This window comes from Micropterus salmoides, unplaced genomic scaffold (assembly GCF_014851395.1).
Source record: "Micropterus salmoides isolate LMB-PRFRI ecotype aquatic unplaced genomic scaffold, ASM1485139v1 Ms_hic_scaffold_12, whole genome shotgun sequence".
Taxonomy (NCBI): Eukaryota; Metazoa; Chordata; class Actinopteri; order Centrarchiformes; family Centrarchidae; genus Micropterus; species Micropterus salmoides.
This window is the reverse complement of record NW_024040263.1, coordinates 7,530,087-7,557,927: the sequence shown is the minus strand read 5'-3', so window position 1 is coordinate 7,557,927 and position 27,841 is coordinate 7,530,087. Positions and strand designations below refer to the sequence as shown.

The 27,841-nt window shown below is 39.7% G+C and overlaps 1 protein-coding gene across 6 annotated transcripts in view; it reads left to right on the top strand.

Annotated features, from left to right (window-relative positions):
- The window catches only part of arhgap10 (Rho GTPase activating protein 10), a 55,583-nt gene that overhangs the window by 4,159 nt on the left and 23,583 nt on the right, over positions 1 to 27,841 (top strand). For all 6 annotated transcript variants that reach the window (XM_038713127.1, XM_038713125.1, XM_038713130.1 and 3 more), the window contains exons 2-16: positions 9,965 to 10,060; positions 10,316 to 10,377; positions 11,714 to 11,785; positions 12,013 to 12,114; positions 14,039 to 14,149; positions 15,298 to 15,402; positions 16,078 to 16,207; positions 16,763 to 16,869; positions 17,037 to 17,131; positions 17,973 to 18,054; positions 18,231 to 18,273; positions 18,383 to 18,451; positions 19,594 to 19,668; positions 23,631 to 23,715; positions 26,401 to 26,459. In XM_038713127.1, coding sequence (XP_038569055.1) covers positions 9,965 to 10,060; positions 10,316 to 10,377; positions 11,714 to 11,785; positions 12,013 to 12,114; positions 14,039 to 14,149; positions 15,298 to 15,402; positions 16,078 to 16,207; positions 16,763 to 16,869; positions 17,037 to 17,131; positions 17,973 to 18,054; positions 18,231 to 18,273; positions 18,383 to 18,451; positions 19,594 to 19,668; positions 23,631 to 23,715; positions 26,401 to 26,459 — 1,293 coding nt within the window. The remainder of the gene's footprint in view (positions 1 to 9,964; positions 10,061 to 10,315; positions 10,378 to 11,713; positions 11,786 to 12,012; positions 12,115 to 14,038; positions 14,150 to 15,297; positions 15,403 to 16,077; positions 16,208 to 16,762; positions 16,870 to 17,036; positions 17,132 to 17,972; positions 18,055 to 18,230; positions 18,274 to 18,382; positions 18,452 to 19,593; positions 19,669 to 23,630; positions 23,716 to 26,400; positions 26,460 to 27,841) is intronic.

The window sequence follows — 27,841 nt, the reverse complement described above, 5'->3', positions numbered from 1 at the left end:
ACCGGCTTCACTATTAGATCTGACACTCAGGAGAGTTGTAAAAAACTGTCTTAGTACCAACGTATAGTAAATGCTGTGGATTAAGTTTGACCTCTGAATGATCTGCTGTTTGGACTTTCCAAAAAGACAATCGTTGATGTCCATGTCCCAGGCCCTTCTCACCTTTCAGTGACTCCCTACACTCGTACTGCTGGGAGGATGTCCCACTATGGAAAGTCCTTGGTTCTGAGAGGAAGCTTTAGCAGGGCTCCGGGCCAGAGAGCCATGACATGGAAGTGCCCACTAGAGGAGCAACATGCAGATGTGCTTCTGTTTCAGAGGGTTTCTTCCACAGGAACTGTGTCCTGTCTCTACCCTCTCAACCACCCTTCACTGATTTGTTGTTTGCAGCAGAATATTTATACTCTACAGATCTCTGAAGAGCTTGTTATTGTATGTTATCTTGGCAATGCCCATTACCAATAGTTTTACAAGTTTCTCTTGCATGTTCTTTTATTGCTACAATCATCTGAAACATGACGTTGGCCAGAGGTGCAGTGGCGTCAGTCCTAGTCACATTCACAGCTGGACTTCCTCTGGTGAATTGATCAATTGGCTTATAAACCAAAATGATTTGTATTTTTTTTTTTTTTTCTCTCCACTTTCAGTTCCATGTCGGAAACCCAGCCATGTGAAGGTCTTTTTCTCACTGGCAGGCAGGTTTAAGAGTAGGCTGCCATGGTGTGCCTTGGCTCACTGCGGCACTCTGTAATCACATTACTGATTCTGCCAAAGAGCCACATCACAATCTTTCATTAAAATCGCATTAGCACAAGAAGTGAAGTCATGTGGGAGGAACGCTTTTTCATCTCCAGAAAGAACAAGGCCTACTATAAAAGTGAAATTGCTTGATGGCACAACTATGCTTTCGGGACTCCTTTTTTGGTGCAAGTAAATGTGGAGAACTATGTGAAGCACCTCTGACTGCATGATGTGTTGTAATAAAATTTTATATATGTACACACTGTATGTGCCACCAGCTTATCCAGATACTGATATATATATATATATATATATATATATATATGATTTTTCTCTTGATCATTATTGACAGGATACTATGAGCCTGCATAGGCTCACCCTACAGACTTATTTTGAGGATCAGGAAGTCATGAATGAAGTAATGCATGCTTGGTGGACGGGGAGCTGGAGGGGGAGAAAGATTGTGGGAGGGGAGGCTCTGTCGAGGGCAAAGGTGGGAGCCGAGCGTAGAGCAGGGATTCAGACTGGAAAAGATGGGAGAGTGGAACAGGAAGGACTGTGGAAAGGCGGGGCATGTAAACCCTGGCTGCTGGACCAGGCGAGCTCTGACCCAAGTGGCACATCTGATGGGACTGTAGAAATCATAACAAACAACACTCTAACAGGCGCCAAATGAATACACTGTGGACATCTTCTGCAGATGAACTTTGACATATACATACCTTTTCTGGTTTGTTTTGCGGAAAACTTTTGCAGCAGCAGCCAGAACATGCACAATGAAGTTTCCTGTTTTAAGGCATACAGTAAGTGGAAAAGAAGTTACACTAATTTTTGTAATATGGAAAACGTCAAAGCAATTATTTCAGACTTAAATGTGCTGCTAGGGATGTTTTGCATCTTGACTGTAATTAAGTAAACATTGGGACAGTGTTGGAAGAACCAGGCATAAAATATACAACTGTACATTGGCATGCATGTTGGCTATTTACTGACATGGACAAGCCAATCCTTGTTGAAAAATGTGTAACTTATCCCAAGCCTATTCTATTAATAATTACAGATAAATGAAACATTTAACTTACTACTTAAAATCATACAAATGTAAAGAATGTAAATGTAAAGATTTTGTATGATTTTAAGTACAGAATTATGCAGTACATAAGTGTAATTAGGGCTGGGCAATAAAACAATAATCATAATTATCGCGATATACTTTTCCTCAAGACAATATAACAAATGTTCAGTAAATGTTTGATGTTAGAAATTAGCGCTTAATTTTAGACAGACATTTTTTTTAGGAAAAGGGACTTAAAAAAAAGATTTTAATTTTACTTGTTGAATGTGGGCGGCATGGTGGTGCAGTGGTTAGCACTGTCACCTCACACCAAGAAGGTCCTGGGTTCAAACCCCGGTTGCCCTGGTCTTTGTGTGTGGAGTTTGCATGTTTGCAGATTGTCCTTAGGCGTGAGCGTGAGTGGTTGTTTGTCTATGTGTGCCCCTGCGATGGACTGGCGACCTGTCCAGCGTGTACCCCGCCTTTCGCCCGATGTCAGCTGGGATTGGCTCCAGCCCCCTGCGACCCTGTATGCAGGATAGGTGGTTGACGATGGATGGATGGATGTTTTGAATGTTCTTCCTCAGATTTGTTGGGTTATCCAGTGTTTGTTATGTTCTGACCATAAAGAATAGTTAAAAACTGCAATAACCATTAGGGGTAGGGGGGAAAAATCGATACAGCATAGTATCGTGATATTTGCCATGGCAATACTGTATCAATACACGGACGCCAAGTATCGATATTTTATTATATAAATTGCAGATGGAAGTTTTAACTTTTTGGTACTAGAACAATAAAATCTATTGCTTTTTTAGTCCACTAGAAAACTTAACAGGACCATATAGAGGACTGAAAAAGTGATATGAACAAACAAATGTATATTTTTAGATAAACAGATGTTGACAAAGTTTGACTTTAGGGACCTAATTGGAAGTTGGAAAAAGCTAATAAATTGCAATATATCTCAATATATTTAAAATCGAATCGCAACGTAAGTATCGTGATAATATCGTATCGTGGGGCCTCTGGTGATTCCCACCCCTAACAACCATCTGGTTAAAAAAAATCAGCCTTTAAAATTTAAAGAAATAATGATTTGACATTTATTGTGATAATTATCGATATTGAATGATAATTTTATATCGTAATAACATTTTTGTTATTGCTGTGTAATACAGTAATGATTTTGGCCCTAAGCTCATAAAGAGACCATTAAATGCTGCCATCAGTGTCTGCACAATAAACTAGCTGGAAATGACTTGATAGTATTTCTCATAAAATGCCAAATATTTGCTGGTATCTGCTTCCCTTTCCTGTTTCATTAAATCTTTGGACTTTTGGTCAGATTACAGTATTATCAAAACAGCGCTTTGGACCCAAATAAAAAGGTTAAAATAATAATTACGAGCAGCATCATAATCATGACCCTGTTCAACAAAAGCCTTATTTATTGATACACATCTGATATGATATTTTGAGAATGATCATTCATTATTGACCTTGGGAACAGTATGTGTTACAAAATAATCTTAACTCAAAGGTGCACTGACCAGCTTTTAAAAAGCACTAAGAGCTAGGATGTGGGCATCTGAGTCAAGATTATTTTCTCACACATACCTGACTTTTGTTCTTGTTGCTGTCAGCTTCTGCTTTGGTCCATAATAACCAGAGGGCCGCCCCTACCCATTGTGTCATCCTTGTTTTTCTTCCCACCTCTTCTGAATAGGGGCACCAATGTTTAATGTCACAGGGCCAGTTTTTTTTTTTCATGTTTTTCCTGTGAAAGAAAAATCTTGCCTGTAATATCAGATAGTTGTAAGGTGGGGTCTGTAAAACTCATACGCTGAAGCCAATAGACTGGGGTCTCTGGCTTTCTGCAGAGAAACTAGCCAAGTATGACAGTTCCCAGGTTTGCTCAGAAATGCCTTGCTTTAAAAGGCAAAAAGCAGGAGAAGCATTTGCCTTGGACTCTTGTGTGCCCCAGTGTATGTGTGTGTGTGTGTGTGTGTGTGTGTGTGTGTGTGTGTGAGAGAACTATTTCTATCTTGTGATAGCTGCTGTCCTAGAGGAAAGAACTATCATTTTAATCAGTTATGCAGACCTCTCATCTGACACTTTTGTGTATTGCTCCACTGATTGTATCCAGTTGATCTATGCTGCTTTAACTTCAATTGACTCTGCGCAGGGACTAAAATGTTGTCGCTATGACTTCCTTCTCTGCACGTTGCCTGCAGTGGGTTAATGCTGGAGTTTCATGTAAACGGATAACATTCATTCTTCATGTTTTATGTAATGAAGTCCACGCAGCTTGGCCTCATATATTCTCATATTAAATGTCCACCCCGCAGTGAGTTAAACATGCATTCAGCCTGTGTAATCAGATTGTGGATGGGTGTGATTTGTGCACCATGCTCACATATGGCTCTAATAAGGAGCTTGCAAATCTATCCATTGACATCACTGTTCTTGGAGTATACACTAATTGTCCACAGTGAACTGAGCCCTGATGCTGTATAAAGGATACCTGTAATATTCTAATAAAAGGCATAGGGGTGCGAACCTCTAGGCACCTCACAATTCGATTTGATTACGTTTAGGGCTGGGTGATTCTTTATGGTTAGAGCATGACAAACACTTGATGCCAAACAGTGGATCACTTATGATAAAAAACTTTTTATTTTGATGCATTTTGATATCTGGATAATTACCAAGCATTATTTTCTCATTAAAATCCAAAAGAAATGTCCCCTCATTAGCTTAAAATTACTAGTTTGCATCCCTAATTTGCTTTAGTAACCACACACATTACACACTGTTCCATACTTACGCTGCTCTTATAACAGCACCAGTCACGTAGATGTCCTTTGAAGAATGAGGAGTTCAGTGTAATGTTGTCAAAACATGTGTTTACTATCCGGAGTAGCTGAACTTTCCATTGATGCTCAGTATAATAATGACTCATTACAGAAAGTCACGACTACAACTACTATTAGTACTAATGACGACAGATTATTGCATGTGCTTTTTATTTATAACATAAACGCATGCTGTAGCTATTGCTTCGTTGTTGTCTGGCATGCAGGTGGAAAATATGTACAAGTTAAAAAAAAAAAAATATATATATATATATATATATATATCACACAACCAAACAAAAGCAGAGCCAAAAGCACTAGCAATGACATGATCTGTAGAGACGCAGTATGAGCATAAAATATAGGCAATATACAACCTACCAATTGCATTTCTATAAAAGTCACTACGGTCTAAAGAAGGGATTTAAAAGACAACACACTCATCATCCACACGTTCCTCTGGCAGACTGCTTCAAAGCACAGAGAGTCTCAGACTGCAGAAACCTGGACACTCTTAGTTTCAAGCCTGGCTAGAAGGATCATTAGAAGGGCAAACAAAGGCTATTGAGTTATAGCAATTAAAGTAAATGTTATATTTTCAAAATGATCACTAGAATAAGATATGGTGAAATAAAATAGCAAGAGGGCTAGGATCAAGCCTTGCGTAAAGCCAGAATTTAAAAAAGCACCTGGGGCCGAGGCAGAAACACCAGCAATCGTAACAAAAGGTTGTTTCAGATGTATTAGTTAAAGCAGTAGTAATTTTATTTATTTATTCAGCCTTTTGAGGGAAGTGGAACGATCTGAAAATACAAAACTGACCTTGCATAAAGTTGTTATGGTGTACAACTTGTTACTAAACACTGTAAGTCTTTACAGCTGCCTGCTGTGACAGGAAACAACGCAGATGAGGGCAGAGAGAGTTAACCAAAAATAGTTCAACCAAAATAATGTAAATAAACACGCTAAAAATGCGTGAGCTCTGGAGATGATGATAATTCTCTGTGGGTTCGTCACTACAATCAAACCCTCTCACATTACATATAGACATCATACCCATTGTTAATAAAGAATATTGATTAGTGCAGATTTAAAGAAATTGGTAGTACTAATATGTAGCTCAACCCAGACCCAGCCTGTCAAAAGTGTAAAAAGTAGCTGCTAATGTGGTGAGCTGTAACCTGAGGTTTGCACAGGATTTGATTTAAAGTAAATTCGTTTGAACACGCTTTTAAGGGCCTTTTGTAAGGAGGTGTCCATGCTGATAAAGATAAATATGTTTTCATACCAATAACCAGCTAGTAAAAATACAGACCTTGTACAAAAAAAGTAAAGCACTAAAAGGAGAAAAAACAAAAAAACAGGAGTGAAAAGGCGAGTTAATGAGACGGTGCTTCAGTGGTGCTGAATGGTGTGGTCAGTATTGGCCAGATTCTCACCACCCCAAGGTCTGTAGCTTATTATATATTGTCTTTGACAATAAACACAAGCAGCGGTGAAATATGACCATAGTGGTGTATTCAGCGCTAGAGGCCTCCACTCATGCATTCATAGCAGATGTGGAACATGCTTGGTCCAATAAAACCTATGCTTCTGATTTCTTCTCCACATCCTGTTTACTGGACTTATAAAATGATAGTTTTTCATAGACCATGCCAATATAGTTTGTGTTGTCTGCAGTCATTCCATTTGCTGGAAATTAAGGACTATTGCCTAAAAGCAAAGTGACCAGAGTTACCTTTTATGGACCCTGGTTTGGATTTTTTGCTGTCTGTGTGGTTTAGATTCCTTCTAGGTCTTACAGTCACTCCAAAGAAAATTGCTGTGTTTGACAAATAACCCGCACTTAAATACTCCCGCATAGCAGTGCATCAGGTTGTGTTGACACCAGTTGGAAGTCACCTCTGTGACGGAAACGTTTTTTGCAAATAAGTGAAAAGCTGATGTGCGTTAGCAATAAGAGCTCCAAAATGATTAGGTGTGGTTGACATGAGTTTATAATACAATGTTTCTACTCTAAACTATTGTCTAATTAAGTCTTGCACTAACTCACATCTGACAAACTCACAATAATAAGGCAGCCCATAATACTCCTTCCTCTTGTCCCTTCTCTAAAATAATGTCTTTAAAGAGGTGCCTGAGCCAGAGGATTTCACACTCTACTGTTATTGTTTGTCACTCTCTTAATGTTGCTTGTGCTGTGGCCTATTTTTTGTTTACCGTGTCTGAGGAAAGAACAGATGTAGACCCTTTTCCAGTCTCCTTGATTAATGATCTAAAGTTATGTCTGCGGAGTGTCATGCAGAATTTCATGAGCCAAGAAATGACCTATTATGAGCCATAAACAATTCAGAGTCCTTTTGTTTTGCTTACTCTCATTATACATGTACTGTTGATACAAAGCTGTATCTGATTTGTCATTGTACAAGTGAGGCAGTTTGCTTTTAATGGCCTTCAGCACATTTCGATTGCATTTCTTTTGCTGATTAAACTTTTTATTTCTTAAAGACAACAACTACGTTGCCCACAAGAAAATGAACATTTCCTCCACGTGCTATATAAAGACATACTCAAAGAACAAACAATTGTAAATACTGTAATAAACAAGCTCTCCCATTGTCTGGTTTGCATCCCTTTGCTTCCTGTAGTTTCACAACAAATTGGCCACAGGTGTTTGGTTTGCCCATTTATCCTTGTGTCCTTTGGAATTGTAAAGATGTGAGTTTGAGCTGAAGAGCGACCAGCACTGGATTTCACACAGTTTGAAATAAACAATTGAGGCAGAAGCCATGCCCTTTGTGCCAGCCTCTGGCAGACATTGTCCAAAACCTCTCACATGTTTGGGCTTTGGGCCCACTGCAGATTTAATCCATAGCATGTGTACACAGACTGCTCAGAGAACCTGGAGTGTGTAAGCCATGGATAGAAAGGAGCAAACATAGCAAACAGCTCAAATAAATGAATGCATATAAACATCTGCTGGATTTGTAAAGGTCTAGGTCATTGTTAAGAAACTGAGCATCCAGGGCTTTTCCTTCAGAGAATATGGGAGGGCTTCTGCTGTCTTTACGAAAGCCTGAGTCGGCACTAACAAACCCACTTTTAAATCCAGTTGGGGACCTTTGTTGCATGCAAACAACCCTGTTTTTTCTGTCTGGCTACACTTTGTATTATCAAAGATAGAGGCAAATTGACACAAAATAAATATAACAAAAATAATAAAATGTTAAGAGCTATGCATTAAATGTGTTTCTGACAATTTTAGTTGCAGTAACAGAATCACTCAAGGTTAGTGCTAGAAGAAACAACAAAGAATAGGGCTGGGAAATAAAACAATAATAATAATATCGCGATATAATTTTTTTCAGTAGCAATATAACAAATAGGGCTTGTTTTTTTAATAATTAGTTAATTTTGTTGAGGAAAAAAGCTTTTACTTCACTCATGCATATTTGTTGACAAAGATTTTATCATAATAGTTTTGAATGTTCTACCTCAGATTTGTGAAGTGATCCACTGTTTATAATCAAGTGTTTCTGTTCTTTCCGACCACAAAGAAGAGTTTAAACCCCAATTGACCATCTGGGTTCTTCAACTTTCAATCAGGAGCAAAAATCATCCATTAAACTCGGAAGAAATAACAATTTGATACTTTTCTTGATAATTATCGATATCGAAAGATATAAAGCTTTTTGTCGTGATAACAAAAGCTCAATTAATATTACAAGATACAGTAAATTTAACTGGTCTGATAGTAGCTAATGGTAATTGTGGACATGCATGTTAGCTAACTATTAACTATTGGATCTTAACATGCTGATGTTTAGAATGAAACATTTAGCCTGTTAGCGTGCCGGTAACATTAGCATGCAATCATGCTCACAGTTAGCATGCTCCTGGCTTTTTCCAAAGCTGCCAAACAAAGTCCAACAAAAAACTCTGAACAACAAAACAGTGTTGTTTACCAATGAGATTCATAATTATTTTAAGGAGTTTGTCAAATGCATGAGAACAAAATTCTATATTTATCACATGTATTTTTCTTTATGACATACCTTTGGGTATGTGCCACGGTGGTCACAAATAGTTAGCAAGTTGAAAACATCCTTTTGGTAAATAATGATGATATTTCTGAGTATGAACATATACATATTTACAATATTTTCTTGAATCACTCCATAATCATTAGTTGCAGCTCTACTTTCCAGCTAGCTGTCGAGTGACTTTGAAGCAGTTACAGATGCTCAGCAGTGTCTGAGCTTTATTCAGTGGCATTGCTCAGTTGATTGTTTCCTATAGTGTCCCAGCTCTCTGCCAAGTCTAATGACACTGCTGCTCCTCAGTAAACTGCACGTAGCTCCAGTCTTAAAAATACCCTTGCCGCATTCTGTCATACTTCCCTTGGGGACTGCCGTGGGTCAGAAATCCCACCTCGGGGAATCTCTTCACTGTTTGGAAATAGATTTGGTTTGCAGTGTTTACTGACATGTAGGGGTGCAGAGGAGGGTAAATTTAAATCTCATTTTTCCACCTCTCAATATCAGAACCTGGTTTAATGTAGATCCAGGAGCATGTTTGCAGTGTTTTGCAGGGTTTACAAAGGTGCGTGCAATTCTCAGAGAGTAGTCACCCATGTTAGGGCTCGCCTGAGGTTCGTCCAGCCAGAGGTTAGGCTTGGCATTTTCATTCCTATAGTTGGCCATTCATTAGAGGCATTAATGGCAACAAGATTAAAGAGATTTTGAGTTATTTCTTGTGCCTGGCTATCATGTAGATGTAGGCCTACTTTCCACTTTATTAAGTCCACCAAGTCTCCTAACAACTTCTAACGGCCTGAGGGTCTTTTCAGGGGAGATGATTTATCAGGGATGATGATTTTTAGGGTACTGGGGCTGAGCAATACATTGTAATATTAGATTTACTTTTTTGCAGTGCCATTGCACTTTTTTATGTCAGCATTTGGGTTATCCATTATCCGTCATAAGGTTATGCCTTGCACACAAATAATTAAATCACATTTGCTCTCTATTTGCATGTGTTAAGCTGTGGCACCTGCCCTCCTGCCACACTAGGGTTTGATGTGCAACAGGATGTAGCAGACTGTAGACAAACAGGATGTTTGCAAAGTGATTAACTCTGTTCTGCATCAGACGAACTTTTCACATGTGACTTTTTATTTTTATAATGAAGATGACAAGTAATTGTATTGTGCATAGTCTAAATGTTTTGACAAATTACAGTGGAATCCTATTAAGAATTCTGCCTCTTTTTTTTAAAGCCTGCGTGTAATGCTTTTTTATATTTCTTTCAGAGCTTGGGATGGCGCAGCGAAAGTTTGCTCAGTGCCTGGGGGAGTTTCAGTTTGAGTACATCGGCGACGCAAAGACAGATGATGAGAAATGTATTGGTAAGTGTGGGTTTGCCTCCTCACATGATGGAAACTAAACACTAGTTTTGTTACCACCATGCAGACATGCACTGTAAATGTTTGTTTATGGTTCTTTCTCTACCAGCAAATTAAGAGCAGTTTTGGTGTGCACCTGTGGTGGAAACAACTGATAATCATAATGTATTTTACGCTGCGCGTGAGAGAGAGAGAGAGAGAGAGAGTGAGGCAGAATGATTTCATTTGTAACCAAGTTGGGTTTTTTTTCTCCTTCAGATGAGTCTTTGCAAGAGTTCTCCTCATTCCTCAAGAACCTAGAAGACCAAAGAGAGCTGATGGTGAGAACAACCAGTCAGAACCTGCTAGAAAGCCAAGGGAAATACCTGTGTGTGTGTGTGTGTGCGTGCGCGCGCGCGTGCGTGCTAGTTATGCTTGGTTTATTTAACTGTGTGTCCTTGCACAGTGGGCATTTCCATCCAGGCTACACCTATTACTGTCCATATTTGGTATTTGCATCTATTAATGTCTGACTCCACCAGAGATCCAGGCACTCATAATTTAATTTTCTCCAGTGTACAGTACAACATCCTGTATGCAGAGCAAACCAGTTTCCTAGTGAGTGGATAAGTATTGATAGTAATCAAACAGTTCCTCCCCTTGTGTCTCAAGGTCACTGTCACAGCTCCTGCCTTGGAGGGGCTGCATAGAGGACAGGAGTCAATATCCACATTATTACACCCAAGCTTTAAACACCAAGACAGATCTACACGAGCTAGTACCGGCCATTATGACATGACACCATTACACTATCCCCTGCATCAGACAGCGTTGTTAAACTTGCTAATTTATAAACCACAAAATCACACATCCAATATGAAGAAAGTTATAACATCCTCATGAACTGCTATGCTGAAGTGTCAAGAAAAGTGTTACACGATGTTCTATACTGCAGATGTGGTGCACCATCCTGTGATTCATTTGTTATATTGATATACTTGTTCAAAAGCTCCTCATTTGAGGATTCTTTTAATTTTTTAATTTAAGCAGTAGGCTTAATGGCCAGTGATGGTTTAAGAAAAAACTTTCAGAAGAAATCCATCTAAAACATTCCTCTTCTTTGGACAGGGATGCACAGTTTAGCGTTTGTGACTTCCTATAAACAGCCATTTGTCTTGTAATGTCTGTCTGTAGTGTCTGAGGTTAGGGAGTGGGCCCCTCATCAGGAGCTGACTGAGATGACTGTTTTAGCGCCAGGCTCAGACCATAATGGTAAACACGCTGCTCAGCACAGCACAGCTCAGCAGAGTGGGATGACATCACAGTGCAAAGTAAGAAGGATGGGCATGCAGGCACAGACATGTCCTGCAGTTAGCCGAGCAGAAGCATTGGAGTAATGAGGAAAAATACAAACATACATAATAAAACATACTACATTATTTAAAGACAAATCTACTTTTAGAATAACAGTTATGTAATTTCAGACATGTAATTTAGTATATCAAGGCCAGTAGGGCATCAGTCATAAGGCAGCACCACTAGAGGCCAAGATACTTTATACAGCTGCCACTCTTCCCTGAAGTCAACAACACTTAAGACTGGGAAATGTTGTGTCATATGAAATAACAATGGGCTCTATCAATAATGAAGGTTTTGTTGTGGCTTATATCTGTCTAGATGAGAAACATCACAGAAACCTTAATGAAACCCCTGGAGAAGTTCAGGAAAGATCATCTTGGTACAGTAAGGGTAATGTATGATGGTTTATTTCCTCTTCACAATATGTTTCATAGCTCTTAGTTCATATGTTTGTATGCTTGCTGTATCCAAAAACAAAATAATCCATATTTCACAGTTGGATGCTTATAGCGTATAAATTATACAACAAACATAGCTTTAGTTTCTTTGTCCCAGAGAATGATCAAGTGTTTTTTTTCTCCTATATGCTTCTCCACCTTCCACTGTACCTTCTTAAGGCGGAAAGAAAGAGGTATGAGAAAGAAACGGAGAAGTACTACAGCTCTCTGGAAAAGCTTCTGAATATGTCGGCAAAAAAGAAAGAGCCACAACTAAACGAGGTATTTATCGTTCCCTGAACTCTCCGTAACATACAGAATCGCATCCTGATTTTTTTGGAGCCTTAAGTACTTTTATCATATCAGTGTTGTGCAAACACACACACACACACACACAATGTGTGTCAACATGGATGACTTGTCTGTCTACTGCAAACCAAATCTACCTACAGGTACAAATAAAATTACCCAACCTAACCCAGCAATTCATAATGACTGCAGAATGGGTGGAAAAGGGTATTTTGTTTGGGTCGAGAATCCTTGTTTTTGATTTTTGCCTTTGTGCCTTGTGGAAGAGCCTTGCTGCAAAGCCTGTTGGACCGTGTGTGTTTCCACTGACGTGCCTTGCTGCCATAGTTTTCCTGGCTTGTTTGGAAAGGAAATGTGTACTCACTTGTGCTGTGCTGCCAAGGTCAAGCCTGATTGCTGTAGTTTGGGGAACAATCCATGCAATGTACGATGACATAAAAATTTTATATTGTGGAAATTTCAAAGGATTCAAGGGATCTTTATTGTCATTCTGCCTTGTAAACCCGAAGAATGAAATTAGGCCAGTCTTAATACCATTTTATCAAAAAATAATACTAAAATACATAGTGAAGTAAATAAAGTGATGTGCAAGAAAATATAGCAACCTCTTGCTTAAAAATGTTTCCTCTCTTCTTGTCTTTGCAATGTCATGTAGCCATGTAAGGCTTACCCATATGTTGTATACACCAACCAGAGAGGACACTTGAAACTGTTGACATTATGACTGCAGGCTGTTCTGTTCTCTGTGACTCTTGTGACACAAGGGTCTGTGGTACCAACACTGATTTCTATCAGACTTAATAAATAGACCCAGTGATTCGTTCACAGCCACAGGAGTCATGAACCTTCTCAACACTGCATCAGTTGTTAGTCAACTCAATAGACAGTAGCATATAGTATGAAAAGCAGTATGTGAACTTTGATCTTATTTATTTTAAAGTGGGAAAAAAAGGACTTATCAGTAGTTGACATTTAGTAGGCAATGATATCAGCCAGTAATCTTACTGCAGTAAGAAGGTATGTTACTTACTACACTTAAAAATGCTTTGCATATATATATATATATATCACACACACACATCGGAGTAGGGCTGGGCAATGTGGCCAATAAAGGTTATCGCGATAAAAAAAATTTGATATCGGTTAATCATATCAGTAAATGTCAAATCACTTTGGAGGATAGCACACAGTGGTTAGTGCTATCGGCTCACTGCAAGAAGGAAACAAATCCCGACTCTGGCTTTTCTGTGTGTAAATTTGTCCCCGGGGTGCTCTGGTTCCCTCCCACAGTCCAAAGCCGCAGGATTTCACCGGCAACCCTAAATTGCCCGTAGGTGTACGTTTGAGTGTGTCATCTGTCTATACATGTTAGCCCTGTGACATCAAACAAATTGTACATTCAGGGTACTCCGCCTCTCAAACAAAAGTGAGCTGTGATAGGCTCCAGCCTGCCTGCAATCTTGCAAAAAAAGGACAAGCAGGCATAAATAATGGATGGATGGATATTTTACAGTTCTGCTACTGTTGCTTCAGAAGAGGATCCCCCTCTCTGTTTCACTTCCATTTTTTCTGGCTTTTCCTGTTTTGTTTTTTTGTCAGTGTGTAGCTTTTCTTTTTATGAATCGAGACAATGGAGGGTGTTGTATGTTATACAGATTATATAGCCCTATGAGACAACCCTGTTATTTAGGGCTATTTCAATTAAATTGATTTAAGTATATTCAGTATTTGATTGAGCGCTAAGCAATGTCAGTATCCCTTTTGTAAGAATATACTGCTATAACAAGAAAATCTTGAAATAGAACAGGATCACAAACATTGCAATGTTTCTTCTTTGCTTCCATGCATCTGTCTGTCTCGATAATCATCATGGTGTGTGTGTTCTCTGCCTCCACAGGCAGACAGCCAGGTGGAAACCATGAGGCAACATTTTCAGGAGGAGTCCCTGGACTATGTGTGCAAACTGCAGGAGATCCAAGAGAGAAAGAAGTTTGAGTGTGTGGAGCCGGTGAGTGACTGACCTTAGTGGCATGTTGGCACTGAGGTGGCTTGTCTTTCACACTAATAAAAGCAAGGGGCAATACAGGATGTGTAGGGTTGGGTATCGTTTCAAATTTTACGATACCAGTACCAAAACCAGTACCCTTAAAGTGATACCAATACCAATTGAGTACTTCAATACCTTGCATAAAATGCCACCTGTTGAAGCCATAGTAGTTCATTGGTAGCCTATTATTATTTTTATTGTTGTTATGGACAAGCAAGGTTATCTATTTTATTTTTTTCTTGTTTCAAATAACTGTTACATAAAAGTATTGGGAAATTGTATCAGATCGCTCCTCATCCTAATTAGGTCATCATCATGGGTAGTGTTATACGGTGAAAGACTATATATATATTTTTTATATTTATATGAGAGGAGTGAAATAGTTTAGTGACCAAATAAGTTGTGGGAAACAAATTTATGGTATTTTTTTGATCCGTGTTGAAAGTAAACAACGGAAAATTATTTAGTTAACTTTCAATCAATAAACTGAATTGAAAGATCTCCGAGTGCTTTTTCCTTTCATTGGTTAGTCGCAAACCTCCAAAAACAACAGTCATAAGTATAAAATGAGTAAGGAGTCTGTTTAAACAAGTCACTAAACTACACAAACCGAGGAAAAGAGAGGCTGCAAGTCCAGCCGATCAAGCCTGAAGCAGCTGCAGCTGTAGTAGACTCCGTGAGTAAAATCGGCTACAAGCACCACAAAAGCGTTTAATTGATGTGATGGAACGCAGCGATCGATCAGTGACAAGTGATGTGAATAGCAAATAAAAATGTACAGAGAAGTGTTAAATGATACCAGAAGATGAAACCAAAGGAAAGCCAAGCTTGTGGTGATAAACTTGCAACTTGTTCGTCACTGAACATGCCTGAGACCTCAGCCGAAGGTGAGCGGCTGTTATAATCACGCATAGACTCGGCACGTGCTGGCCTTTTTTTAATACAGTTTACGGTGCAGGCACATAAGGAAAAAAAGGCGTGCTCTTCTCTTTCTTTTGGTGTGTTGTTTGCATGTTTGGTTGGAAGCAAAACCATACAAATAGTAATTTTTTCCTGATAATTCTTTCATGTTATGAGAGTCTTACAGTCCTCTGTTGTGATCTTTTTAGATGCTGGCCTTCTTTCAGACGGTCTTCACCTTTTATCACCAAGGCTTTGAGCTCGCCAAGGACTTTGACCATTATAAAAAAGCACTACAGATCAATATTCAGAATGTAAGAAATATTAATATTTTATGATTTATATTTGTAATTTGTAATGAGTAGGATTCTAACCATGACAATTGCTTGTATACTATGTGCATGTTCTTGTGCTACCCAAAGAATAGAAAAAGTTTTGAGTGTAATGGGTACCAGAGTGAAATTTAAAAATGTTTTACCACTAAAGGGCAGACAGGATGGAGCAAAACTTTGATATATTATCAGCTTACCAACTTCCTATCGCTAACCATAGCACAACATAGCAAACAGTTTCCTACTTAACACAACCACTAAAGCTTAAAACAGAGCTTCATGGGCCACTGGAGTCCTCTATCTGTCTAACTGACAGATCCAAGTCCAACATTTACTTCCCTTTTTGTATTCATCTGGCCGCCCAATTCTAAAAAAATATCTGACTCTGCTTCATGTTTTACTTCTTCAGGCACTTGTTAACTTTGTACCTGCATCAGTTTGGTTTCTCCTATTCAACTGCGTCTTATTTCTGTTTTATTCTTGGTGTTAGATTACTACTAACAATTCAACTGATTTCATAGAGCTTAATGGGGTTTCTAAGGGAAGTTCCTAGGTCTTGATTTGCTGTGGCCTCTCATTAAGAGGATCTTCCTACCTAACCACTGAGTAACAGGAAGTGACTTCCTGGAGCGTGTGTTTGCTTCCTCTCCCTCCCAGACAAGGGGTCGATTTGAGGGTGCGCGATCAGAGGTGTACGAGCTGATGAAAAGGATCAGGGAGACTCCTCAAGAATACAGACAGACGAGCCCTATCAGTTGTGAAGGCTACCTCTATGTACAGGAAAAACGTAAGACCTTTATATAGCTCTAATGTGTTTTAATATGGGGTGTCATATTACACCCATTCATAACACGCACTACAGCATGGAAATGTAGTCAAGGCAAGAGCGCATGACATACTCTCCAAATATACGCGATCCAATGTCATGGTCAGAAGGGCAGATTTTACTGCTTCTTTTCAACTCCTGTAAAAGTGTAGTTTTGCCCCATATTAAAACCTGACTTGTGAAATGTTTTCTGTACCTGCTGTCGGTTGTCTGTGACATTATCATAAGGGTTGCAGGAAAGTTTGGACAGACTAGTAATTCTCTTTCATGCCTACTAAAAACAAAACGTGGAGGTTCAAATGTGTTGTTTTTTTTTTACCATCAGCAGCAGTGATGCAGTGTGATGCACCAGCAAAATGTTACTGAAATAGAGACAAAGTGATTGTTTTGTTGTTTTGATGGCACACATTGTCATGTCTGGTATCTTCCCTAACACTGCTGCAATTAAGCAATATTGATTGTAATGATCCAAATAATGTTGAATGTCTGTGTCATTGCTGTACCTTGTTTCTCTAGGGCCACCCCCTTTTGGTTCAAGTTGGGTCAAACGGTACTGCACTTTTGTCAAAGAGCAGAAGATCCTGCACATGGTGACATTTGACCACAGATCTGGTGGGAAGATTGTGAGTAGTCATAGAACACGAAGTGTTATACAGTGTGTTTATTAATGCCCCACACAATATCTCAAACGCATTCACTATGCAGTCTTGCATTTTTCAGAATGGCATGCTTTATTTATGATTCTTTTTTTTTTATCACCACAAATTTTTTATTTATTTATTTTTCCCAGGGTGAGAGAGAGTCTGTCACACTCAAATCCTGTGTCCGCAAAACGACAGACGTGTTGGACAGGAGGTTCTGCTTAGAACTCGACATAACAGATCGGTACGTCATCGCCTAACACTGTTTCTCTGTCTCACACACACACACACACACACACACACACACACACACACACACACACACACACACACACACACACTCTGCACACTGTAATGTAATGTAATTATGCTTGTAGATGCAGGTATCACTTTGCGTTATGCCACAAGTGACACACAAGTGCTTTATTTGAAAATGTTCTCCCAGATGACTCGCTTGCTAGAACACAATGCAAAATATTCTCATGTGCCTTGTCCATAGTGGTCACAAAGCACATAGATTATCTGTTGTGATATTCCACTTGGTGATTACACTTTAGCTTCTTGCTCTATGTGTTTTGACTCGCAGAGGGCAGGACAGCAGGATTTGTCTTACTGGGTTGCCCTCACACACTTAGCTGGGAGGATTTGTCACACCCTGCTGTTCCCTCCTGTAATAGATACCTGATTTTGTCACACAACTTAACCTGCCCTGCCCCTTTTCTGTATTATTAATAGAAGAGTAATACCCCAGATTTAGTATGGAAATTGGAGTCCACACATCCATTCTGACTGGGATGAGTAACTTGACATCCATCTGGTTCACCATGATTGTAGGTGTCATAAACCAGCTTGGATGAATAATAGGCTTCATATTTGTAGTTATTGCAAATCCAAGGTGCAAATGCCCTTGGGAGAGGGTGTTTCCTGTTGTTGTTGTTGTTGTTGTTGTTGTTGTTGTTGCTGCTGCTGCTAAGATTGCTAAGCACATTTGATGTTTCATATTGATATTGACATCCGCTAATGCTTTACTTGAGCTGTAGCTCTAAGGCTTTGCCTAATGCTGATTTGGTATGGCTCTTTTCAAGGCCAGGGACAGTGCTAACTGTACAGGCTCTGTCAGAGGATGACCACAAGTTCTGGATGCAGGCCATGGGTGGGAAGGAACCTGTGAGTCAGCCGCCTGTACTATGTCATCATCTACCACTCACACTTGACTCATGTAGCTCTTAACTGCCTTTTTATAAAAGATATAGAACAATTCTCTTTAGTTGAATATGCTTCCATATACATGCTCTTTTCTGTAAATCACTTATACTTGATAAGCTTTAAAAATCTTTTTACAGATCGGACACTATCTTGGGAGAACTCTTTCTAAAGAAAGAGGAAGTAAGTTTTCTAGACGTACCAGACTTTGTATCTGTAAAAGAATATCATTAACTTTCATGAACGCAACGCTTCGCCACATTTGAAGGTTTTATTTTTCTTCCATCTGCAGTTGATGCTCAGCTGGATGATATGGGTTTGAGTTTTGTGAAGAACTCCATCAGCGCCATAGAGACGAGAGGTGAGCTTCACATATGTAAATTAGTGTTGTAGTCAAGACCGCCCAGACAGAGACAAGACCAAGACTTTTAGGGGCTGAGACCAAGACCGAGGGAGTACGAGACCGAGTCAAGACCAAGACTAGTTCCCCACATTACATGACACAAAATAAAATGTGGAATGAGATCATAGTTCTCAAATTGATCTGACAGAGCCACATTCCCATTAAAACACCCACATACAAACACTAAAAACTTCAACGTAAGCATCTTTGTTTAATACTCCTTTTCCATGCTTACCATCACAGGGAGGGGTGACAATTATTAACGGTAACACATTTTTAGTTATGGTTATTGGTTGCATTTGAAGCAATACGTTTTACATCCAATCAAAGTTAGGATGTTAACAAATACATCAGATAATGCAAAAGCAATTTACTGATATTCCAAAGTTATGGTCTTGACTGGTCTTGAAATAAAATCCCAAGTCCTCTATGTCCGAGACCGAGACAATCGAGTACAAATGCGAGACCAAGACCATCAAAAAGTGGTCTTAAGACCGGTCTTGAGTACTACAACACTAATGTAAATATATAAAAGCTCAGTTAAGGCCAGGTGAGGTGATTTATATGGGGAAATTTAACATAAGTGTTAGTTGATAATAAAAGGTAACATGGGTGCAGTGTCTTGGGCTGTACACAAGGGGACAGACTTGCTCCAATATTGAAATAAAAGGCTGACTCGCAAGTACTGCAGGCAGCTTGTACTGTAGATAATACTAATGCCTTTCATTATGTAGCACTAAAGTTCTTATTAATTTGCTTCAGTCTTCACATGCTTATTTGGCCTCTTTTACAGTCCAAAATTCAGCTTTGGTCTAGTCCCTCTCAACGTGGACAGTATTTCGTTATGCAAATAGGCATCTATCTTACTGAGGGGACATTGCAATGGCATATTCATGTATCTGCTATATAGTTTCCACATACCGGGTTGTTGTCGTGAAAATATAATATTCTGTCCTCATTCTTTATGATTTTGTTGCTTGTTTTAGTTTGCCTCTTCTTTTACTGTTTACTTTATATATTCTTTTCCTGTAAAGCACTGTACAGCTTTACTAAGGAAAGTACTATACAAATAAAGTTTCTTTATTGTTATTACTTCTCAGGTATTAATGACCAAGGCCTGTACAGAGTTGTTGGCGTAAGCTCCAAGGTCCAGAAGCTCCTCTCATTAATGATTGGTAAGTCTGTTCTTTTCTTTCGGCTGTGGAAATGTATTCCCATGGAGTAAGAGTTGAATAAAGTTAAATGCTACTGCACTATCTCTGTGATATTAGGTTGCCCCCTAGTTAGTTGAATGTGCTGACGTAATGGATCTTTTGTCGGGGCAATACTTAGAAGATCGTGACTGACGATCAGCCCATGACTCAGCCTATCAAAACCTCAAGTGCAACAAGTGCCTGGGTCTATCTTTGCCTCACTTCCATTCAGTTAAATATCTCCCAGACAACTAGACAGGGTCTCCCTCGTCCACATCCTTGCACTTTTTGGCTTTTGCTTCATTAACACACCACTAAAACGGCCTCTCGGGGCTGGCTTAGACTATCGGTCGCGTTTCTCGATTTCCTTTATGCCTCTCACTTGTCTTCAATCCCTTTCACTCAACTCCATTTCTATAGAGCTTGTCCTCCATTGCTCCCTGTCTGCTCTCTGGTTTCCTGCCGTCTCCAGCAGACACCAGCTCACTTTCAGTGCTGTGTCCAGAATGACAACAAACTCAGGCAGCCGCCAGCTTGTCTCAGCTTCCTCTCCAAAACCTACCAGACTCCCAACCTGCCGACTCATGCTGTAGACTCCATTAACACTCTGCTGCTGCACTCTAAGAAGTTCCATTTAAGCCTGTATATGGCAAAAGAAGCGTTGGTCTGTGGTATTAAAATTCCACATTATATTGTGAATGAGGGGATATACTAATTATGTTTAGGTGTATGTATGTATGTATGTATGTATGTATGTGTGTATGTATATATATATATATATATATATATATATATATATATATATATCATTATTTTATGTATCCATGAAAGGACTATTATGTATGACAGAGTTAGTACTACTTCCGCACAAACAAACACATTCACAAACATCTCATGCATACAACAGTTCACAGTGAGTGGGTGAAGCAAGCTTTAAACCCTGAAGAAAGACTTTGGATCCTCCCACTCCTCCTCCTTTTCATCTCTCACCCACCGACATGGCCAGGGTCCAATCAGAGAGGACAGGCTGATAGAAAACAAATCTCCCATCATATTACAGTACAGAGAGAGCGGCACCTATTGAATGTCAGGCAGCAATATAACAGGAAGAAGACTGTAAAAGTGAGCTCCATTCTGTCTCTGACCTGTCTGTTGTACAGCATGTGGCAGGAGAGTGTGTGGCGTTGGTCTGGATATGGCTGTGATAATTGCTGAGTTAGATGTCCTGATTCTATAGATATAATTGCAGAGGGAGGCAAATTTGAGGGATGCTTTGAGATTTTTCCATGGTTTAAGGCAGAAATTACCATGAACACTGTATGATGTGTCAAACATGGTGGACCATTTATTCCAGAGAGCTGACCAGATGCTGAAAAGCTCTATGTTGCTTCCTACTTCTGTTAAATAGTATCGGTTCAAAACAATAAAGAACTGAAAAAACGTATTATTACTTTAAAGGGTTAGTTCACTTAAACTACCATTAAAGTCAAGGGCAACTGGATGAAGATACTTCAATAATGTTTCGCCTCTCATCCGAAGGGCTTCTTCAGTTCTGACTGACTGGTAGGGAATCCCAGCCATTTAACCTCTGTGGGGTAGTATTCAAGGTGATCGATACCGCTTGAGTTGTTAGTGCTCCTAGCTGTGTAGTTGTTGTGGTTGTTGTTAATGAGGCCAAGTCTGAATGACTGTTGTTGGCATGGTCAGATGGTCAGGTCAAATATGAGTGTTTGATCACTCTCCAGAGATAAGATGAAAGGACAGCGTTGCGTAAGTGGCGCCTTAGCACTCATTCCCTATTCAGAGATGGTCTCTCTATTCTGGTATAAAAGGCCTTTTTCAAACCATCTGTTCTCCCTGTCCAAAATATATACATGGTTGTCATTGAAAGAGTGTCCCTTGTAGGTAAACTGTTGAGTCTCGACCTGAGGAGTTTTTGTGTGGAGCCATGTAATCATTGTTTGGTTTCCCCAATATATAGGTGTGTGCATTCCTCACTGCACAGACCAGTTGCCCTTGATTTTAACCTCCCTTGGATAACGATGACCTGGATGATTGAGAATCTTCACATACAAGAAGCATTTCCACTGTGACGTCCCGCACACTGTGGCTAGTGGGCCGCCTCTTTGATCAGGGAGGGTCATTCTTGGCCTTGGCTTTCTTAGAGAGAGTCAGTGGTTTCTAAGGAGTTGCAAGACAAATCTAAGTGTCTAGTTTGTACAACGAGTCGTCAATCAAATGTGTTTGTAGTTGTTCCCAATGGACACACTTGAAGGAGGAGTGAGAGCTGGCCGCCATAGAGAGGGAGGAGATGATATTGTTTCAATAAAAGGGTGCACATTTTCAGACAGTCTCTCCTGGAAGACTTTCATAGTGTTGCACTCATGTGTTCACATAAAGTGACAGAAATAGTTGTAGAAAGAAAGGGAAAAAAATAGAAATTGAGACAGAAGTTTAAACCCAGGCTCCTTTCTCACCTCCACATTGCTGGCGAATCGCAGTGTGAAGTGGGTGTGAATGTCGGATTGTCAGTTTTGGAAAGTTACAGAAAAGATTGGACGCCCCCCCCTTCCAATCTGATTGAAATGTGTGGGGTTTCTGAAGCTATTCGACCATCCGACAAGAACTTCGTAAGAAGCATACAGATGGCTTAAGGGGTCCCGAGGTGAAAAAGTTGAACTGGTCATAAACTGAACATACAGGAAGCAACAAGTGACGAAGTTGACATTGCTTCTTCTTAAGGGCCAAAAATGTTGAGAACCATTGCACTAGGCTGTAAAAGCTGGCACTTCTTTTACCATACACCCTGCATCTTCTCCTCCTTTTTTAAATTTTGGTACGCTTCAACACATCTACAACATTGTTTATTTTGGGTAAAGTTGAGTAGATGATATTTGGTGCAGTCTGTCATGTGCCTCTACTTAGTTTTGAAAATGTGTGATGGTCAGGGAATTTTGACAGATCTCTCTTTTGGAATGGATTTGTACGGCAGAACGTTTTTCTGCATCTGAGGGTGTCATGGGAGCTGCTTCTATGCTAAAGTCACCACAGAGAACAGTAAATAGCTTAATTTAGATAATTAAGGTGAAATAACAAACAATTACATCTTTGAACTTGCGGCTGCTTTGTGGTTAGCAGTTTCACAATCAATATTACCCCAACGGCTACTGCCAAAATTGTGTTTTGCGTCCTTGACTTAACCAAGTCCAAGCCTGTTTGTGCTAGAGCGCAGTGCAGAGCCTGTGCAGACCCCATCAATTTCAAGTCATGCACACTTACCGAGGCGCAGCTTTGGCTGCAAACACTCTACAAGAAACCTTTTCTTTCAGAAGTTGTTATTGAACAGGCCATTTTGTAGACAGAGCAGGTGGAGAAACACACAGTCATCCTTGTTGCAGTGCTTAGGTGAAATAAAAAAGATAAATTTTCCCAGTAACACAGACCACCTACACATGAAGCTGAAGTCTGTGTGGTACCCTGAGTCCTGTACAGTACATGTGTCTAGCTCACAACACTTCACTGACACATTGCACTTTCACATCCTCTGTAATTCATCAGAAGTTACTTAAGGTGTGACTAAAGCCCCATGAATTTTCAGCACAAAACAGCCCTGGAATCCCTGTGGAGCCAATGAAGTAGTAAGGGATTAATTAAACTTGTAATGAGTGTAGAACCAGCAGCCCTCTACAGAAGCTGTAACTTCCTTACATATCCATTGGGGCTAGACTCGACCCCCAAGGCTAGTAGCACTGCTTTTATCCTCATATGACTTATTACAAGTTACATATTTATATTACATATTTGGACTTCCTAGGCTGCCCACAAAATCAAACAGTGTCTTCGGCTGCTAAATGCAAAAAGAATAATGAGTTGGTGCTTTGTGCCGTTTCCTCAGTCAATGAATTTTCTAGTAAGAATTTCTTTCATGATTGTGATTCATTCAGATGAGAAGAGCAATGATGTGGATCTGTCTACTAGCGAGGACTGGGATGTGAAGACAATAACGAGTGCACTGAAGCTTTATCTGAGGTAAGCATCAGTGGGATGAAAGACACACTCTCCCACACAGACAAACCAGAAAGGCAACAATAAATCCATTAATCGATTAGTTGATTGACAGAAAATGAATTGGCAACTAATTTGATAACTGCCAATTTTCTGCTTTTCAAATATGAGGATTTGATTTTTTATTTTGTCATTATCTTATAGTAAGTATATATAATATTTTCTGATATTTTAAAGACAAAACAATAAAATGTTAGAAAGAATTGTAACAGATTAATCGCTGATGAAAATAATCATTAGTTACAGGCATAAAAACATACATTTCTACCCAATAGGCATTGATGATATTGTTAATTTGCTAATCATTTCCTAAACTTTTGTTGTGATCAGTTTAACTGTTTGGTTGAATCTGGAGTAAGTTAAGTTTCGTAATTGGTTCTCTTTGTATCGATGCATTCAAACAGAGAATATGACATAACTAGTCCAGAAGCATCTTGTTGCATAATTGATCATTTTGATTAATCTCAGTGTTTCCTCTCTATGCATTCACGCCCGCCACTGCTAAAATTTCCCACGATCATTAAGCCACGCGCTACACATGTTTTCACTCCCACACTGTGCGAGCACGGCAGCACTCAAAGCTCGCTCGCTTCCTCTCCACGTTCTATGCAGAACATACGCGACAGATGGTGTTAAAAGAGCAGCGTAACTCTGAATCGGGAGGTGCGTAGCGAGTGTTTGATTGTCCGAGCGGCAGAAAGTGACGGTGAACGCGAGCGGAGGAAAATATTCTGTCAGTAAATGTACAGTGTCTGTTACAGTGTGTCAGCTTCTCGAGACCAAGAAAAGTCTGATGTTTCCCACCTGCTGGAAAAGTGAAGCCGGTTAGCGCTAAGTTAGCTAACATCTCCACTCCCCTTCAGACTGAGCTGAGCAGGAAAGCTTCTACCGCAGCTAACGTTACTCAGCTGCAATGTAACTTAACATTAGCTCAATATATAAAAAAGTATCTGGAAGCTGTATTTTATTACTGCCTACTCGTCCAGTGTTCAGAACATCAGGTACAAACTTAGACTAGACTGACGTAGCCTGCAGCTCTGTCCTGTACAGACTGGTTAAATTATTTCTCAGTTTTCAGTCTGAAAAAGTGGTTTTGGAAAAGAAATGACAGAGGTGACCTGAGGAGCTGAGGTTAGTAAAGCTAATTAGTGATGCAAACTAGTCCTTTTAAGCTAATGAGGAGACATTTATTTTTGGATTTTAATGTGCAAATAAAATGCACCTCAGAAGGGAGGAGGTTTCCCATGTTGCCTTTTTTTATATTAATGTCTACAGATAAATGTCAGAAGCTGTAAAATGAAGACACAAAAGGCAAACATGTCAAACAGTCGTATCTATAATGATTCTGAGGTCATATTAACAGGGTTTTCCTGCCGTTAGGGCTTAGGGGTGATGCCCAAAACATGCTGTGCCATCACTGTGGAGCAACAGAAACCTGTTTGTCCGGCCCCGCTGCTGAAAAAAATCCTAGAGGAAACACTGCATTTTATAAGCCACCAATCTGTATTATTCAGGGATGCCATGTGTCTAAGCACATCCACTCCTGACCCAAGAAAACCCAAGTGGTAAATGGAAGATTTTTTTACATATATATACTTACTCCTTAGACGAATATGGGAGAGCCTCAGTTCACTTTTACGTTTTTCACATTTTATCCATCGTCTACTCCATCTTTTTAAAAATAGACAAAATTATTTATGCAAGTGCTTTTTGTATAATTAAGTCCTTGCAAGGTCACATTGCTTACTGTATGCCTGTTCCAGGTTCATCAATTCCTTCCAGGTTGACAGATAGTGTGGGTGAAGTTCAAAGATTAAAAATGTGGTTATTAGTTACAAGAAGCTGAGCCACTTTAATTTAAATGGCAATTTGTTATTGTAAACATGTGCAGTTAGCAGCAAGAAGTTAATACTGTCAGTATTGTCATGCAAGCAAAATATCAACTATGATCACAATATTGTCAGAATTGTTTTAATAATTGGTTTGAGAAAATAGCTATCAACGCTATTGATACCATATTTGATTTGGCCCCTCCTGTATAACAGCAGGGGAGTATAAGTATTCTGATCAGGATGGAAATGACAAGTCCTGTTGAAAGGGGTTAAGCTTGTGTTTTGATGGGCAAAATTTAAGCTTTGACCCTTCCAAGGAAGCAGTTTGATGTAAGGGGCTGTGGGGCGTTGGACACTAACTCAGTCCTCTCTCACTCAACACCCACAAGTAAAGGAGAGCTTTATTATATTTAGTCATCCAGTTCTTACCACAACATTTAGTTACTTTTAAACTATATATAAACACATCTGTGTTGTTATGCTATATTAAACCATGCAGAGTGTTGCTCTAACTTGTCTTTTACTTTGTGTCTGGCCTGCTGGAATGAAACAGGGTCAATCTCAGTTTCCTCTGAGGCTAAGCACCTTTGGCCACTGGCCAGCTGCAGTGTGAAAGTACCTTCAGATGAACTTGGTTATCTCAATGCGTGCGCCATCTAATTCCATCCCCTGGCCTGGCCACATTAATCATTGCTGTGTGCAGACCCTATAAAACAGTGTGCCAGCTATTTCTGTCCCTCCTAGCTCAATTCAACTCTGCTTCTCTATCCACCCCCCACCCCCACCCTTCTCTCTTTCTCTCGCTATCTCTATGAAGGAGCCTTCCTGAGCCGTTGATGACCTATGGACTTTACAAAGAGTTTATTAGCCCTGCAAGTAAGTTTGAACACCTCTTATACCACCGCCTGATCTGAGTACAGACCATAAGCAACAGTGTAAACATGTGTTGTATCAGTCTGAAATCAGTCTGAAATCTACATTTCAGTTTACGCACTGGTTTGTTCTGCTTCAGCGAGTTATTGAAAACATGCAGTCAAAACAGTTAGATTACTTTTTACTAACTTTTAGGGAACATAGCTTATAGTGGGCAACCCTCTTGAATGAAGGATTCATCCTGTGAAAGCCATTTGTGTGTTAATGTCTTGAATGATACTTGTGTATGTATTATTCCTCATATTTAGACTTTAAAACACTTAGTGCTCTCCAAAAAGTGCAGTGTTTAATGTTATACCTTTGTCTTCTTACTTACACTGAACAAAATTATAAACGCCACACTTTTGTTTTTGTCCCCATTCATCATGAGCTGAACTCAAAGGTCTAAGACTTTCTCTATGTCTATTATCTGCCGAGATAATCCATCCACCTCACAGATGTGGCATATCAAGATGCCGATCAGACAGCATGGGTATTGCAGAGGTGTGCCTTAGGCTGGCCGCAATAAAAGGCCACTAGAAAATGTGCAGTTCCATCATACAGCACAATGCCACAGATGTCGTAAGTTTTGAGGGAGCCAATGTCCACCAGAGTTGTTACCCGTGAATTGAATGTTCATTTCTCTACCATAAGCCATCTGCAAAGGCGTTTCAGAGAATTTGGCAGTACATCCAACCGGCCTCACAGCCGCAGAGAACGTGTAGCCACACCAGCCCAGGACCTCCACATCCAGCATCTTCACCTCCAAGATCGTCGTCTGAGACCAGCCACCCGGACAGCTGCTGCAACAATCGATTTGCATAACCAAATAATTTCTGCACAAACTGTCAGGAACCATGTCAGAGAAGCTCATCTGCATGCTCATGAATGAAACTTCACATTTTCGAGTGGCCATTTATTGTGGCCAGCCTAAGGCACACCTGTGCAATACCCATGCTGTCTGATCAGCATCTTGATATGCCCACATCTGTGAGGTGGATGGATTATCTCGGCAAAGGAGAAGTGCTCACTAACACAGATTTTGACAGATTTGTGAACAATATTTGAGAGAAATAGGCCTTTTGTGTACATAGAGAAAGTCTTAGATCTTTGAGTTCAGCTCATGATGAATTGGGGCAAAAGTGTTGCATTTATAATTTTGTTCAGTGTAGTTTCAGAAATGTCTTACTCGCTCACTAATGTGTGTTATAGTCAAGTTGATGATGAGAAATGTGAGTAAAAAATAGCCTAAATAGCCTTTCAGCTGACTTTGGCTAAAACATTTTTAACACTTCAGACTGTTTCATACTGTGTTTCTATTTCTAATTTCTACCTATTTTAACTTG